The 15,745-nt window shown below is 39.6% G+C and overlaps 1 protein-coding gene across 22 annotated transcripts in view; it reads right to left on the minus strand.

The window, feature by feature from the left end:
• KCNMA1 (potassium calcium-activated channel subfamily M alpha 1) overlaps positions 1-15,745 on the minus strand; it is an 867,158-nt gene that overhangs the window by 163,900 nt on the left and 687,513 nt on the right. For 12 of the 22 annotated variants that reach the window (XM_073571201.1, XM_073571218.1, XM_073571217.1 and 9 more), the window contains one exon: positions 9,519-9,686. The exons of the other annotated variants lie outside the window; for them this stretch is intronic. In XM_073571201.1, the coding sequence (XP_073427302.1) occupies positions 9,519-9,686 (168 nt within the window). The remainder of the gene's footprint in view (positions 1-9,518; positions 9,687-15,745) is intronic. 22 annotated transcript variants of the gene reach the window in all.

The raw sequence follows: 15,745 nt of genomic DNA on the forward strand, positions 1-15,745 counted from the left end.
CATACATTATGCCAAGTTTGTTCTTCTGGTGACATGCACCCTGTAAATTCAGATCCTCAATGGAAACACCCACCATATTGAGGTAGATGGAGATATTTTGGAGTCCCTTTGATGTCTGTTCAGGTGGTGTCAACCTTTTTAGGCATTCACAGAACTGTGGTCAACTACACTTGTGCACTAAAACGACGCGTGAAATGGTGGGACACCGCAGGAACAGAAACCAGACAAGGATTTTCCATCTGCCTCATAAATGAGTGGTTTCATCTGGGGGTTTGTCTGAATCATTGTTTTGTGGAATTTACACAGAAACCCCGTCGTAAGCGCTCAGCAAAGAGCGCAGGATAAATGTAAGCCGAGCCTTGTTCCGATTTTTGGAAGGTAAAATGAACAAATAGATAGCACTACAAGAATAGTTCTTATTTTTATTTTTGCGTGGTTCATTGCTCAGTACATATAAGTGATAAGACAGCTTTATTCTTTGGGTCGGTGCAATTACAGCGATAGCAAATTAAGGGGTTTTTTTATGTTTCGCTGCTATCACACAGTAAAAAAGCTTTTTTTTTTACAAAAAAATAGTTACTTAGTCTCCATATTCTGAGAGCTGTAACCCTTTTATCGTTTGGCGAACAGAGTTGTATAAGGGCTTTTTTTTTTTTCCCGACGAGTTGGGGATTTCTTTGTACCATAAAGTTTTTTGATCACTTTTATTCAGATTTTTAAGACACAGAATGAACAAAAAAATGTAATTCAGGAATTTTTTAAATTTTTTTTAGTGCCAGTTAACTGTGCGGTAAAAGTTATAAACTCAGTTTGTTCATCGGTTCATTTAGATTACAACAATACCAGATTTATATCATTTTTTTTATGCTTTGCTGCTTTTACAGACCAAAAACAATATTTTACAAAAATGAAATTATTTTTGCGTCTCTGTATTCTGAGAGCTTGAAAACACATAAAGAAAAAAAGTATATGCACACAAATAGGGATCACCACAAGGATATGATAATCAAAAAGTATCAATTTTATTAATGGACACAACAAACAGACACTTTGTTTAAAAACAATTAAAAAGTCTGAACAACCAGACACTGATAACAAAACAAAGACAATGGGTCATTTTGATAAATAGTTAAATACTATGGGTCCCAAGGCCAACCATTCAGTATAATGCCAGGTATCTGCTAGTTACCATACCCTAGGGTCTATCAAATCAATTGTAATGACAATCATGACCTTGGATCAAAAATACCATATTATCAATAACTACTATGGTTACATAGAGATTCTACATATGCCATGAATAGAGAATTGAATACTTATCATGTTGCCAACACAAATAAACATACATTAACAAGTCCCTTTCCCTAGCATGATATCACCTGGTTTCTGAGGATGAACAAGCTACCGGGTAGGTTACATGGGACCCCCAAACCCACGTGTATCGACACAGTGATGTGTCTTTCTCAAGGTCAGTGTAATGTTCTGTTGAGATCCTTTATATACACCTATCCAATTAGTAATCACTCTTACCAGCTGAGTTTCAGCTGAGTTTCACTTGAAACTCAGCTGATAAGAGTGATTACTAATTGGATAGGTGTATATAAAGGATCTCAACAGAACATTACACTGACCTTGAGAAAGACACATCACTGTGTCGATACGCGTGGGTTTGGGGGTCCCATGTAACCTACCCGGTATCATGCTAGGGAAAGGGACTTGTTAATGTATGTTTATTTGTGTTGGCAACATGATAAGTATTCAATTCTCTATTCATGGAATATGTAGAATCTCTATGTAACCATAGTAGTTATTGATAATATGGTATTTTTGATCCAAGATCATGATTGTCATTACAATTGATTTGATAGACCCTAGGTTATGGTAACTAGCAGATACCTGGCATTATACTGAATGGTTGGCCTTGGGACCCATAGTATTTAACTATTTATCAAAATGACCCATTGTCTTTGTTTTGTTATCAGTGTCTGGTTGTTCAGACTTTTTAATTGTTTTAAGCAAAGTGTCTGTTTGTTGTGTCCATTAATAAAATTGATACTTTTTGATTATCATATCCTTGTGGTGATCCCTATTTGTGTGCATATACTTTTTTTCTTTATGTGTTTTCATGTCAATCCATTTATATGCACTAGGTGATCCCACCTAAATTGACATTGTGGATGGTGCCCGTTTATTCTATATCTTGTCATGTATTCTGAGAGCTGTAACTTTTTTTTATATACCATTTCTTTTCACATATGACTTTTTGATCACTTTTTATTAAATTTTTTGTGTGTCAGTACGATGAAAAAGTGACTTTTTGGTGTGCTTTTCATTATTTTTTTACGGTGTTCGCTGTATGGAGTAAAGAACATAACAGCTTTATAGATTGGGTCGTTCTGGATGTGGTAGCATGCAAAACAGAAGCCGCGGAAACACCATCACATGTTTCTCAACGCAAGCAAAGACTAGCCAGGTCTTTCACCGGGAAGGAACAACCACGGGAAGGGCAGTCTCCAATGAAGGAAACCACCTATGCCAAAACATGGTATCCATCCACAGACAGCTGTTTCGGGGTATTTGCCCCTCATCAGTGTGGAGTAGGAAACTGGCTAGTAGGAGCAATGCCTAGTAGAAGACTATGAAAAATGACGATGATTGACCTCATGGAGATCAACATCCAACACTGCGGAGACACCATCACGTGTTTCTCAAAGCAGTGATTCTAGAGCATTGCCCCCATCCCTTATGGGAAATATGCAGAAGCATGCAAAACAGAAGCCGCGGAGACACCATCACATGTTTCTCAACGCAAGCAAGTTCTGGATGTGGTGACACCCATTATGTGTACTTTTTTCTGTTTAGCTTTGCTTTATCAAAAACATTGCATTTTTAGTGGCAAAACAGGTTTTCGCGATTTGGGGGTGCTTTTTTGTGTGTTTTTCTTTTATACTTTTTACACATTTTATTTCCCTTTTTTTCACTTCTTCACTTAGTCCCACTGTGGGACATGTATAATTTTTACTTTAATCGTTGGTCTCATGCATAGTATTTCTCGTGTACTGCAGTGCATGAGATCTGTCAGTGACACACTGACTGTACCTGTGAAACCCAGCTTATAACTGGATCTCAGAGACCACCATACACTGGGGTTAGCAGGGTACTAAGGCAATGATTGGCACCCACGATTACGATTGAAGGGGGTCTTCAGCTCCAAAACTGGCCAGAGACCGATACTGCAGGGTGTCAGCTGGAATGTACATCTGTCACCCCTGTTAATTTAGTCTGTGGGGCCTTTAACGACTACCGTTTTAATGCGTAACAGCGGTCGTTAAAGGGTTAAGCAATTTCCCCAACCTTTCCCATTCCTTTATATGTGCCGACACCAGAATATGTCTCCTACTGAAGCCGATTAGTGTCTGCACACAGTACAGTACCACCATCATGCCCACCACACCCCACGGGCCCCTCACACAGTGTATGATGCTCACAGTGCGTCCCTCTTAAAAGTACAATGTATCCTGCCCTCACAGGTCTCAGCACACAGTATGATACTCCCACATGGTCCTTCAACACACAGCATGAATGTCCAACAGCACAAACCTATGAAGCCTTCACAACTCCCAACACAATATATTGAACCCACACAAAGAGAAAGTCCCCACATTACCCCTATATTATGATGTCCCCACAAATTTTGCCACTGTAGCATTCTGAATGGGGTAAAAAAGTGCATGGCTGTATATGTGGAAGCGAGACCTAAAAAGGATGATATCCTATACTACAAGTTTAAGGCAAGACACAATGTTATCTGTTTGAAAGACAATGGCTCCATCTTGTGGCAATATGTAGTATTACAGCTGACAGCACATAAAGGTTTAGGCATACTTTTGCAGCACACCTTACCAAAATGTTAACTATTGCATTTAATGACTGTGGTTGTATCAGTATCTTGTATACTGATACAATTGTGATTGACTGCAGTGGTCCCATGCAGTAAACAAGGCAGGATGGTGGGGAAATGTGGAAAGGTGGTGCCGGAGCACTATTGGGTGCAAAATCATCATTTGTGTCATTGTAGGTGATTTAGGTCTAGTTGGAATTATCAGAAGAGTTGTCCAAGAGTGAAGGACCAGCTAAGGAAAGCTACGGCAGGTACAACCATAAGTAAATCTCCTGCTGAATTGCTGAACAAAAAACATGTTCAAGTGCGTTTAACGTTTGCTCAAGAAGATTTAGACAAGCCTGTAAAATACTGGGAGAATACAGTCTGGTCAGATGAGACCAAAAATTAACTCTTTGGATGCAATCATACACACCATGTTAAAACAGTATACCAACAGTGAAGTTTGGAGATGGAAACATAATGGTGTGGGGTTGTTTTTTTAGCAAACTGCACTGGCAAATGTCATATAATTAAAGGAAGAATAAATGGAAAAATGTACCAAGACATTCTTCATGAAAATATTTTGCTATCTTCCAGGGATGTTGAAGATGAAATGAAGGTGGCATGTCAGCAGGGCAATGATCCCAAACACACAACCAAGGAATCTCTCAGTTGGTTTTAGAGAAAGAAAATAAAACTTCTAGAATGGCCCTGCCAATCATCTGATCTGAATCAAATAGGGAATTTATGGAATTAACTAAAGCTTAGAGTTCAAACCCACAGAACCTTTAGGGTGAGTGCACACAGTGCGGATTCAGCTGCGGAGTTTTCCGCTCGGATTTGCAGGTAAATCCGCAGGTAAATTGACCTTCGGTTTACCTTCGGATTTGCCTGCAGTTTTCCCCTGCATTTTGACACCTGTACAATGGAACAGGTGTCAAACCGATGTGGAATCCGCAGAAAGAATTGACATGCTGCAGATTTAAAACTACAGCAAATCCACATGGAAAAATCCACAGCATGTGCACAGCGTTTTTAAAAGCCATTGGTTAACATTGTACTGTACTTAGCTTGCGGATCCACAGTAAAATCCGCACCGTTAGCAAACACCCTTAGGATTTGAAGGGTGTTTGTGTAGAAAAATGAGTCAAAATCACACCTGAGCAAAGCATGCAACTAGTTTCTCCTCACAGGGGGCATATTGAAGCTGTCATCACCAACAAAGGCTTCGGAACAAAGTATTAAATACATTTCAGTAAGTATGTCCAATACTTTTCCCTGTATAATTTCTCATTACACGTAACATAATTTATAGACATCTATGGTTTGATTTATTTGCCTGTGTGGATCGGAATGGTTGTTACCGACATCTCGTGCGAATTTCATGTCCATAGCACCTTCAGAAATATATTTACTTAGAAAATGAGTGACATATTCAACATTATTTCACCCGCTGTATGTGTGCCATTGTATTCGTATTTTCTGGCATACTCATATTAAATGCTTATACTTAAGGAAGAAATAGGAGCCTGGCACCACTCCTGCCGATCAGCTGACTGAATAGTCACAATTCTTCCATAGTTTATCAAGCTGCTCTGCACATTTATAGACGCTACAAAAAGAACACAGGCTTTATCCGGCAAATAATGAAGAGAACGTAGAGCTGAACATAGGATGGTGGGTAAAGGACCCTCGCTAGTCTAATTTTAATAAATGATCCTAAAGAGATGACAAATTTCAAAGTCTGAAAAATCCTTTTTAAGGCTAGTTTCACACTAGCGTTTGGCGGAGAGCTGCGTAGTTCCTCTGTGAAGCTCCGCCCACTGCCGCACCTCCTCAGTGATGCTCCGCCTACGTCTGCATGCGGCCTGCATACCTATCTTTAACATTGGGTGCACAGGCCATGCGGATGCATCTGCATGCGTCGTTCTGAAGCTGCGGTGACCGCAACAAAATACAACATGTTGCGTTTGACGCAGGTCGCAGCAGCGTCAAAACGATGTATGCAGATGCATCCGCACAGCCTGCGTACCCAATGTTAAAGATAGGTATGCAGGTCACATGCAGACGTAGGTGGAGCTAAAAGGAGGCGTTCTGGCAGTGGGCGGAGCTTCGGAGGAACTGCGCAGCCCTCCGCAGCTCTGCCGAATGCTATTGTGAAACTAGACTTACTGTACCACTCTGCGGTCTGCTCTGGCATCGGAAGTGATGACTGCGCCATTCAACCAGCCTCATGCTGCATTAGTTAGGTGACTTAAAGGGAACCTGTCAGCAGTTTTGGCTGATATAAGTTACGGCCATCACCTTTCAGGGCTTATTTACAGCATTCTATAATGCTGTATATCTGCCCCCAAACCAACTTGCAAGAGAGGAAAAATAATTTTTCATATACTCACCTGCAGGGCGGTCCTGTCCTGGGGGGGTCACTGGTCTTGGTCCAGCTCCTCCCATCTTCTTGAGATGCTGTCCTCCTTGATTTGTGTGGATGACGCGTCTCTACGTCATCTATAGAAGTCTCCTCGGCATCATGCTCCTATGAAGGCGTACTTATCTGCCCTGTTGAGGACAGAGGAAAGTATTGCAGTGTGCAGGTGACGGGAAAGGTCAGAGAGGCCCAGCACCTGCGCACTGCAGGACTTTGCTCTGCCCTCAAGAGAAGTACACCTGCGCAGATGTGGATGCTGAGGAGACATCTGTGGATGACACAGGGATGCATCATCCACACAAACCAAGAAGGGCGATAGCATCGCAAATAGATGGGAGGCGCTGGACCAAGAAGACCGACACCCCTAGGATCGGACCGCCCTGAAGGAGAGTATAATAAAAGTTCTTTTTCTACTTTTAGAGGTCAGGTTGGGGGCAGATATACATTAGAATGCTGATTATCCTGATATAATGTTTAATACTGATTAATACTTACATACTGTACTTTATATCACATGAGCAAATAAAGAGGCAGAAAATCAAAATGAACACGCTCTGGTGCTTTGTTTCTTTTTTTACATCCAATTGTACAGCTTTAATTAATGATCCTTTGGGGACCTGAAATCTGGCAGGACCTGTAATGATCTAATGGTCTTTAACGAGCATCAAGTGCCCCAACATCACAAAACAAGATGTAAGATGCTAATTAATCATGACTAGGAATGTCTAGAGGATGACGCCGGAAGAAACATGATGAGGGGTAAACCTCAATGGTTCCTAAAGGACCACAGCTGCTGCCATCTTTAATCGTGTAGTCCTCCTAACTTTCACGTCTGGTCAAGTCTAATGAGAAGCTCACACCTCCCAGCTTTAGTCTGTATTGAATCAGGCCTGTCAAGACTTGACTTTTAAGTTGTCAGACATAACACTCCTCATTAATCTTATTAAATTTATCCAAGCAAAAGCTATTGGATTGTTTGGTAATTAAACTACCCGCGTCTCGTCAGTGTTACTACTCCCAGTGTGGCAGCTGCAATGATCAGATAATCTTTTATTTTTCGCTTAAACAAATCCATTATGTTGTCTGTTTTTCTAAGTTAAATTGAACAAAAGAAAGAACTAAATATCACTGAGTAGAAAAAACCAGCTGACCACGTTACCACACGAAAAACTCTGATTTCCGAGAACCATTCCACATTTATCAAACAAGCCAGCAAATGTCGTAAAGCATCTTTAAATGTCTTAAATCTTGTACAATTATCTAGAATGTAGCTCATGATGCTTGGCTGTGCTACTTTTCATACAGCCAGCCAACAAGGTTATTTGTGAAACTGATTGCGTTCTTCCAAAAAAAGCTCCACTCTTGCCCATGGATTGTGTCTAGTACTTCAACTTTTTCTCCATTGAAGTCAACGTAGTCAAGCTGCAATGGCGCGTGACATGAAAAGTAAACAGACACGTTTTTTTCTGTCCTACATCCCTTTCACTGAACTGGCAGAACTGAAATACGATACATTATCGCTATGTAACTAACCCGGAGCATGTGAACATTGATTTAAGGCAATCATGCTCAAAAATGAACGATTAAAATTTGATTATTCCTCAACTTTAAAAATATTAAATGCCAGTCGTATTCTGGACAGCTTGTCTACATATATATTTTACCTATAGTGCTCCCTTTCCAAACCATGGATAATTATCTAGTCACTATTCTTCCTTTCATATCTGTTCACTCACAAAACAGTTATATACATCAGCAAAGACACACACATTGTGTTACTTAAATATATTGCTCCATGCAAACAACCAACTATTAAAAAAAATCTCTCACGGTTACCCAATTAGGAAACCCATATTAGCCAGATGTAAAAGCAGCCAACAATCTTTGTCAAGACCAAGCCATCGCATCTTATACACATAGAGTTTATTTCAATGTTTATTATGTAATATTCCATTTCTCCTGCAGTGTCCACGCCTAGCAGCAATGGGGCACATTTACTAATCCTGTCTAAACATGCACCGTATTTATCACAGTGGCTAAATTTTGATTGATAAGTCTGGTACACATTTAGACTGCTTAGTCTAAGCTTACACCACCTGTCAGTTGTCTTACTTTGCATTGGCAATTTGCCCCAGAACCGTGATGCAATTTGTCACACCTTTGAGGCCACGCTATTTCCTAACAAGCTGCACTCCCTATCCGATAGGCCACAACCTTTAATCAATCTATCCAGAAAAAATCTTTAAAACAATAAATGCAGTGCACAGAAAGTTAAAGGGGTTGTCTCAAGTTCGTAACTGGATAAAATTGCATAGTGCTTGCAAAAACAAGCAACTCTGCAATTTACCCATTACTAAAAATTCTCCCCGTTCGACAAATTTTTGATCTTATAGTACATAGCTTGTTTTCTGGTTACCTGACACCCTGCAGTCCCAGACTTATGTAAAAACAGAGAGCACAACATGAGCAGGCACTATGTTTTACAGCCTGCTAGTGCGCCTTTGAGGCTGGCCAGATCGCTAGATCCAACTAGTTCCTGAACCCACATGATTCCCACATGCTATAGGACAAAACTACTAAATCTCTTCATTTCCAATGACAACTTGCTCCAATTAAAGTGGTTGTATTTCGGAGATCGTGGACCCTGAATCAGTTTTGGAGGTCCTCATATTTAAGAGGATCTCTGTGAGAAGACAATCCATTTTAATGAAGAAAGTATCCACTATGCTTTTATTAATGTAAGTGGAGGAACTGACCTGTGCTCTGTAGTAAAGGGTAATTAAATACATCAACACACTGCTCAATATTTATCTGTCTGAATGTTTTACAAGATATCCATAGCCAATCTGTAGACAATAGATCAATGGAAGTTAGATGTAGACATCAAAAAGCATTACCTGACCATGTACAGCAGCATCTCATGCTCCCTACATTTGCTTGGTTCAACAAAATGGCTTACAGCTAATATTTCCCCCCATAAACAGAGATGATAAAGTCAAAGTAAGCATTAGCCCTTTCCACAAAGTAGTCCATCAACTACCTGTCTGTAAAAAAAAAATGTTTAGTTGTTCTGCAAGGAAAGACATCGGAACTTTGATAAGGCCACAGGAACACAGACCACAGCACAAGACACGGGCGAAATTACAGGTACACGAATACACAGGTACACACACAGAGCACAATACATGGAACAGCATGGTTAAAACTTACAGCCACGAAAATTGGTGGAGAAATCATTAACAGAGACAGGAGAGAGTGGGAAGGCTCGTTCAAGGGTTCCCATGTTACTACGTACAGTGCCTGACATGCAAGTGCAGTTTATCTCAGAGCACCCCAAACAACATGCCTGCATCAGCCTCTTGCGGATGGACATCTTGGCTAAAATCATGGTTATAATGAAAGGGAAAGGAGAGGAAGAGTGGTAGATTAATGTAGGGTACAGTAAGAGAGACACTTATATATATATTCATGTATATATAATTGGACACAAGATGCAGCTCAATGCAGTTATGATCAGCAGGAGACTCTATCCATTTGTGACAAAGGGAATTGTATGCAAAGGACAGGATTCTAAAGGCAGCTTTGACATGATGGAATATGTAGGACAAGCAGTTGTTATTCTTAATGATAAGACAGAGGGAAAAAGCAGAACTAGTCTTTGAAAGGCTGGCCACCATGGCTGTATGGCAGGTTTGGAGCGTACATAGGAAAAAACTCAATGTAACAGTAGGAATCAATATGTGTATCAGTGAAAGATATATCTTTAATTGTAAAACAATTGAAGCTGGAAACAGCAATGAAATTATTTGTCTCTTTGTAAATCGATAAACATTTGATAAAGAATCTCCATTAACAAGTTAGAAGAAAAAAAGAGATGGGGAAATTACGTTAAAACCCAAACACTGTTCATTACTAAATGTGTCAAATGAATTTCAGATTCACTGATCATGTTACAGAAAATAATTCATCTTACACAATCACATCAAAGAGATGAATTGGAATAATTCAATTCTGTGTTGGTCACAGCAAATCTTTCTTGTGGCTGGCATTTCCAAGAGGCCTGCAGAGAACTTGGCCTAATAGACATGATTTGGTATTGAGATTGTAACTAAGTTTTAGAGTTTTAGATTAAAATGAGTTAAAAAAAAATGCATTGGTGTTTATAGTGATGACATACACTGAAGCAGAAACCTCACAAATAGAAAACAAACTAAAGTTGTCATGCGTCAACATGCACATTCATGCGTCCTTTTACATCTTGCCTTGTGTAAAATGCTGCACAATGGGACATGACTGTATAGAGTAAGGATGCGCTTACACTTGCTGGTTTGTTGCATTATGCTTAGCAGTATAAGCCCAGCTTACACAGGACGACATTGTGCCAGGAGCAATGATTTGTAATCCAGCTTAAAGATCATTTCACCCAACGACTGAGAATTTTGCTTGTTCATCGGGTGGTAAGCAGTTTATACTGCCCAAAAATAGGGAACAAGCATTCCTAAGAACATTCGTTCACCATAACCTTCGGCCGGTGTAAATGCACCCTTGGACATCGAGTGCTTTGCACAGTATGTGATCAATGCTGATATATTCATTTTATTTGCCCACAATTTCACTACTAATTGTATTAAAAATACTAAATTTACAGAGAAAAAGCAATATATAATATATGTTGCAGTTATCAACATCCAATAAAGAGTTAAGTTGTAAAACATACTGTGAAAGACTAGCGGCAGCATTCACCAATATACTGTATATCGCCCTCTCACCAGACAATTGCAGGAGAATTGGATCTGTTACAACTTTGTTTCCAGATTTCACTGATCGATAAACTTATGCAGGACAAAAAAAGCCACAGCATTCAAACAAATGGTCATATGCACGAACATTAAGCTGGCGACACAACAATGAAAGCTGCACATATTGTTTTGGGGCATGACATTTCCAAAAACTGCATAATATTATATTACTGAAATCACTAGACTCATTACAAAAAATAGGAGCTAGCAATGTACACATGGGTCGCCAACAAACACAGAGGTCACAACAAAACGAAAGTACAAAGTACAGAACACAGAAGCACAGAACAGAGACCAGACAAAAAAGCAGCAAGTAGGACACCCAGTCACATAGATGTCATGTTGTCACTGCTGGCCCCAGAAATGCCTTATGGCTGCAAGATCATATCTACTGTCCTTATAGCTGTACATATTGTGACTAGTGATGAGCGAGTATACTCCTTGGGTGGTCTCCGAGTATTTTGGCGTGCTCGGAGATTTAGGTTTTGTCAACGCAGCTGCATAATTTGCGACTGCTAGACAGGCTGAATACATGTGAGGAATGCCTGTTTGTTAGGGAATTCCCACATGTATTCAGACTGTCTAGCAGCTGGCCCGCAAATCATGCAGCTGCGGTGACAAAACCTAAATCTCCGAGCACGCCAAAATACTCGGAGGACACCGAGCATGCTTGGGAAAACCCGAGCAACAAGCATACTCGCTCGTCATCACTAATTGTGACATATAAAAATGCTCCAGAGTTCGCTTTTTATTCATAGCAGATGTAAGAAAACATTTAATACACTTTAAGAAGAGTATGATGCAGACAATAAGGAAGAATAGAGGTAAAGGTGGAAAGGGCAGGGAAGGTATCTGATATCATCCAAGCACTTAATAACTAAAACATAAAAGTCAGCATTATTCATAATAGTCTTGGAGAGACTAAATAACAGTATGATATAGAAAAGATTTACACTGCATAGCCATATTATTGATTGTTCTAAGTTATATGTAACAAAGTGTGAATATAGAATAGTTTGCATTTAATTATTATATGGCATAGGTAACAGTTGGCAGTAAAACTAAATTGCCTGCAGTGACCTTCTTACCAAAACTACTACTACTGTATATACATCTATATAAAGAAGAAACGAACTGCCAGAATCAATGTCTGTATTCTTCCAATAGCGCCAAGAAAACAACTGTGCGGAATGTGATTTCCTGCAGCTTATTTGCCTTATTACTTACACTCCTTCAGAAATAAAACAGAAAACAGCCATGTAGTGTTTCCATGAATATAAACTTTAGGGTACGGCCATCAGTACAAGATTTGCTGCAGAAAATGCAGGCAGCAAATCCACAATTATCTCCAGGGAAATCTGCCCCATATTGAGCTGATTTTGCACCTGAAATTTTGGCTTTTTTCAGTATCAATTTAACGAAATAGCAAAGAATGCTGACTTCGTCTAAATCTTTGGTCAGTGTTACATTTTGTGCACTGCGAGCTATCTATGGTGTCCAAAAACCATGACCCTGACTCAGTATTCATATTTTTTAAGACCCTTTTCTTTATTTGTCTTAGTGTTTATTGTGCCAAATTCATCAAAATTGACCCCACAGTTCGCTAATTTGGCACAAAGTCAAAAAAGGGCTGCTTTCCTGTCTTTAACCATTCTTGCGACTTTCTGAGCAAAAGTCACATCTTTTTCAAAATGTCGCAAAACTACACTGGGGCTCCAGGAGTGCAATTGTGCCAAATTTCAAAACTTTTTTAAAAGTCACAATTGTTGAATCACGCAAAAACATCTCTAATCGTTAAACTCCGCACAGAAAGCGGAAAGCAAAAAAACAGGTGAGCACATGTACAATAAACGTAAAAAAAGACACAAATTGAATAATTAATTGGGTGCAAATAAAAAAAGAAGCAAACTGCACAAAAGTAGACAAAAAAACAGGTGCAAAGACAATGATGAATCAGAGCTCAAGAGTTTTTCGAGCAGAAAAAAACTTCAGGAATGCTCCTTTTATGGGGGAGTTTTTGATAGTTTTTCTTTTATTGAAGGGGTTTTCTGAGTTCGGGAATATCCCTCTCCCCTGCTGCAGTTTGAAATAAAATGTTCTTTATTCACCATTCTTGGGTCCAGCACTGAGTCTCTGCCACTGATCCCAGTATCTGTTATATCACATGGACAATGCTGCAGCTAGTAACTGAGCTCAGTGGCTCTGAGAAGGTTGTGCCATCAATTGGGCAGAGCTACTGGCTACTGCGCAATTAACGTGTTGTCAGTTCTGCAGAAAATAACAGACCCATGAGCAGCAATGGAAACAATACTGGTCCTGGAGAGGGTGCGTAAAGAAAGCAAACTTCAGTTCAGTAAGAGGAGTTTCCTGCACAAGAAAGCCTCTCCTGAAGTGTTCTTTGAAGTGGTTTCAAAAAGTTTTGGAAGAGCTTTACCCTAAAGTGTTCTTTTCAGCCTTTTAATGAGAAAGTGTCTATTGCCATTCGGCTTTATTATGGAGACTGACTCCCGTTCAACTCAATAAGGAGGTTCTTAAATAAAACAGGACTTTATCTTTTACAGAAATCTACTTACTGTCAATGAAAAATGTGCACAGTGGGTCAAGTACTCAATTAAGGAAAAGCCCCATCCATTTGGTGGATGAAATTTCCACATCAATTATGGTACTTGCCTCTCACATCAATATCAATGATATAGAAAGTAAATAGTCGCATATTTACCGAACTTCATTTTCATGGAAAAATTAGGGCCATTGGGAAGGACAGCCCTCTAGTGGGTGGACTTTTGGCCGCACAGACAGCCACATCATGCAGCCATACTCTGATAATGATGGAAGTTCATTAGTCAGCCCCCACTCTTATTATTTTGTCTACTGTATTGTCGATTAGCAATTTTAATGACTGCAATATTGCAAATGAGTGTTTTCTCATGTGCTGTTTAGTTTTTTATTAAGTAAATGCATATTTATTGCTAATATACAGGCTAAGCCCAACATAAATGTTCTCTCCTGTAATTTTGTTTGTCTTTTTGCATCTCCATGTGCCCCACAGTGCTTCCAGCTTCACATAGTTGAATATGTGGTCCAATTCTTACACTGCAAAAATTATATTTTTCCGCAGCACCCTGCCTCTCCTCAGTGCTGCAGTCCCCTTCTTCTCTGCTATGTGCTCCTGATTAGCACCATCTCTCTGAATTGATGACTCTGAGCTGTGATGGAAGGCAGGTGACTGGTGAATGTGTTAAACAGGACATGCTTCCAAACATCTTTGGTATACTGTGCTCAATATAGCTGCATGCACCACAGATATTTTGGACATTATCAAGCTAATCTATGTTTAGAACACACTCTATTTTGTGTGATCCTGTACAGTAATCAGTCAGCTCAATTTAAATTTGTAGAAATGTGTGTTTCTACATAATTGATCAAGATATTTGGTTTTCAGATTCACAGTCCTGCATTCCGCTCTTCCTGCATAATGGAGCTTACTTTGCAAATTTAATACAAGTTGGGCTGAGCTGTGTTTGATAGCTAGTGTTGCCAGATCAGTAATGCAAAACTTCAAATGTTGCATTGTTGATGCATATGGAGGAGGATTATCTTCTGCCATATGCATCAACAGAGTGACATTTGCAGTTTTACATCATTAATCTGTCAGAAGCAGAAATCAAACACAGTGCTTCCTTCTTTGTGTTTGTTAAAGTGAAGGGAGAGTAGAATGGAGCGCAAGACTGTTATTACGGATCACGTATCTGAATGCAATGCATGTAGTCTCATATTCACTAGTAGCTGACCTTACTCTTTTTCAGCCCCTCTCCAGAAACCACATGACTGCAGTTGTGACCTGCCAAATCACACAATGGTTGTGAAGTGGATGTCACTTTTTGAAATCTACTCAATGCAAGTCTATGGGAACTCAGAATGAGGACAACAATTCACTGAACGAGGACCTTAAGACTCCAATACGGGAGCCCACTATGTAATTCACTGACTTTGTTGGACTCTCTAAACTATAATAAAACCTTTATAAAATTGATAACCACCATACTAAATTGCAGTCTTATCCAATATGTCAATCGGGATGAAAATAAGATACTAATATCTAAATTGACTGTGCACACTAGCAAGTTTTTAGTTATCACTTATATTAAATTGTGCAATTTATGCTGTAGATGCTATATTAAACATCCAGTTTCCTCTTTTGCCTGTGGGTACATTAATATTGCACTCTGCCCCATAGTATTCAATGTTTAGTGCATGGCACATTCCTTTAGTGGCTCAGTCAACTATTACTGCTTTCCTATTAGCTCCCAGATTTAAAGTAGATGGTAGCCGGTCACTGTGCTTGAGCTACCTGCCTTTCATCTTTGTACAGACACACATCAACTATGGTGGTTATCAATTTTATAAAGATTAAGAATAAAGGTTATATTTTAATTTAGAGAGTCCACCAAAGTCACTGAATTCAGAATGAGGCTCCGTAACCTCATTCTGTGTCCCATTGACTTGTACTGAGAAGAGTGATTTCCGGAACACACAGCTATCCTGCGTTTTGCAAAAAACATTACAAGTGCCCGATTGCCACCAATCTCTCTTTCACCTCCCATATACAATCTCTTGCCCGCTTATGCTGCTTACACC

This window comes from Dendrobates tinctorius, unplaced genomic scaffold, assembly GCF_039654945.1.
Source record: "Dendrobates tinctorius isolate UK_male_01 unplaced genomic scaffold, ASM3965494v1 ptg000028l, whole genome shotgun sequence".
Classification (NCBI taxonomy): Eukaryota; Metazoa; Chordata; class Amphibia; order Anura; family Dendrobatidae; genus Dendrobates; species Dendrobates tinctorius.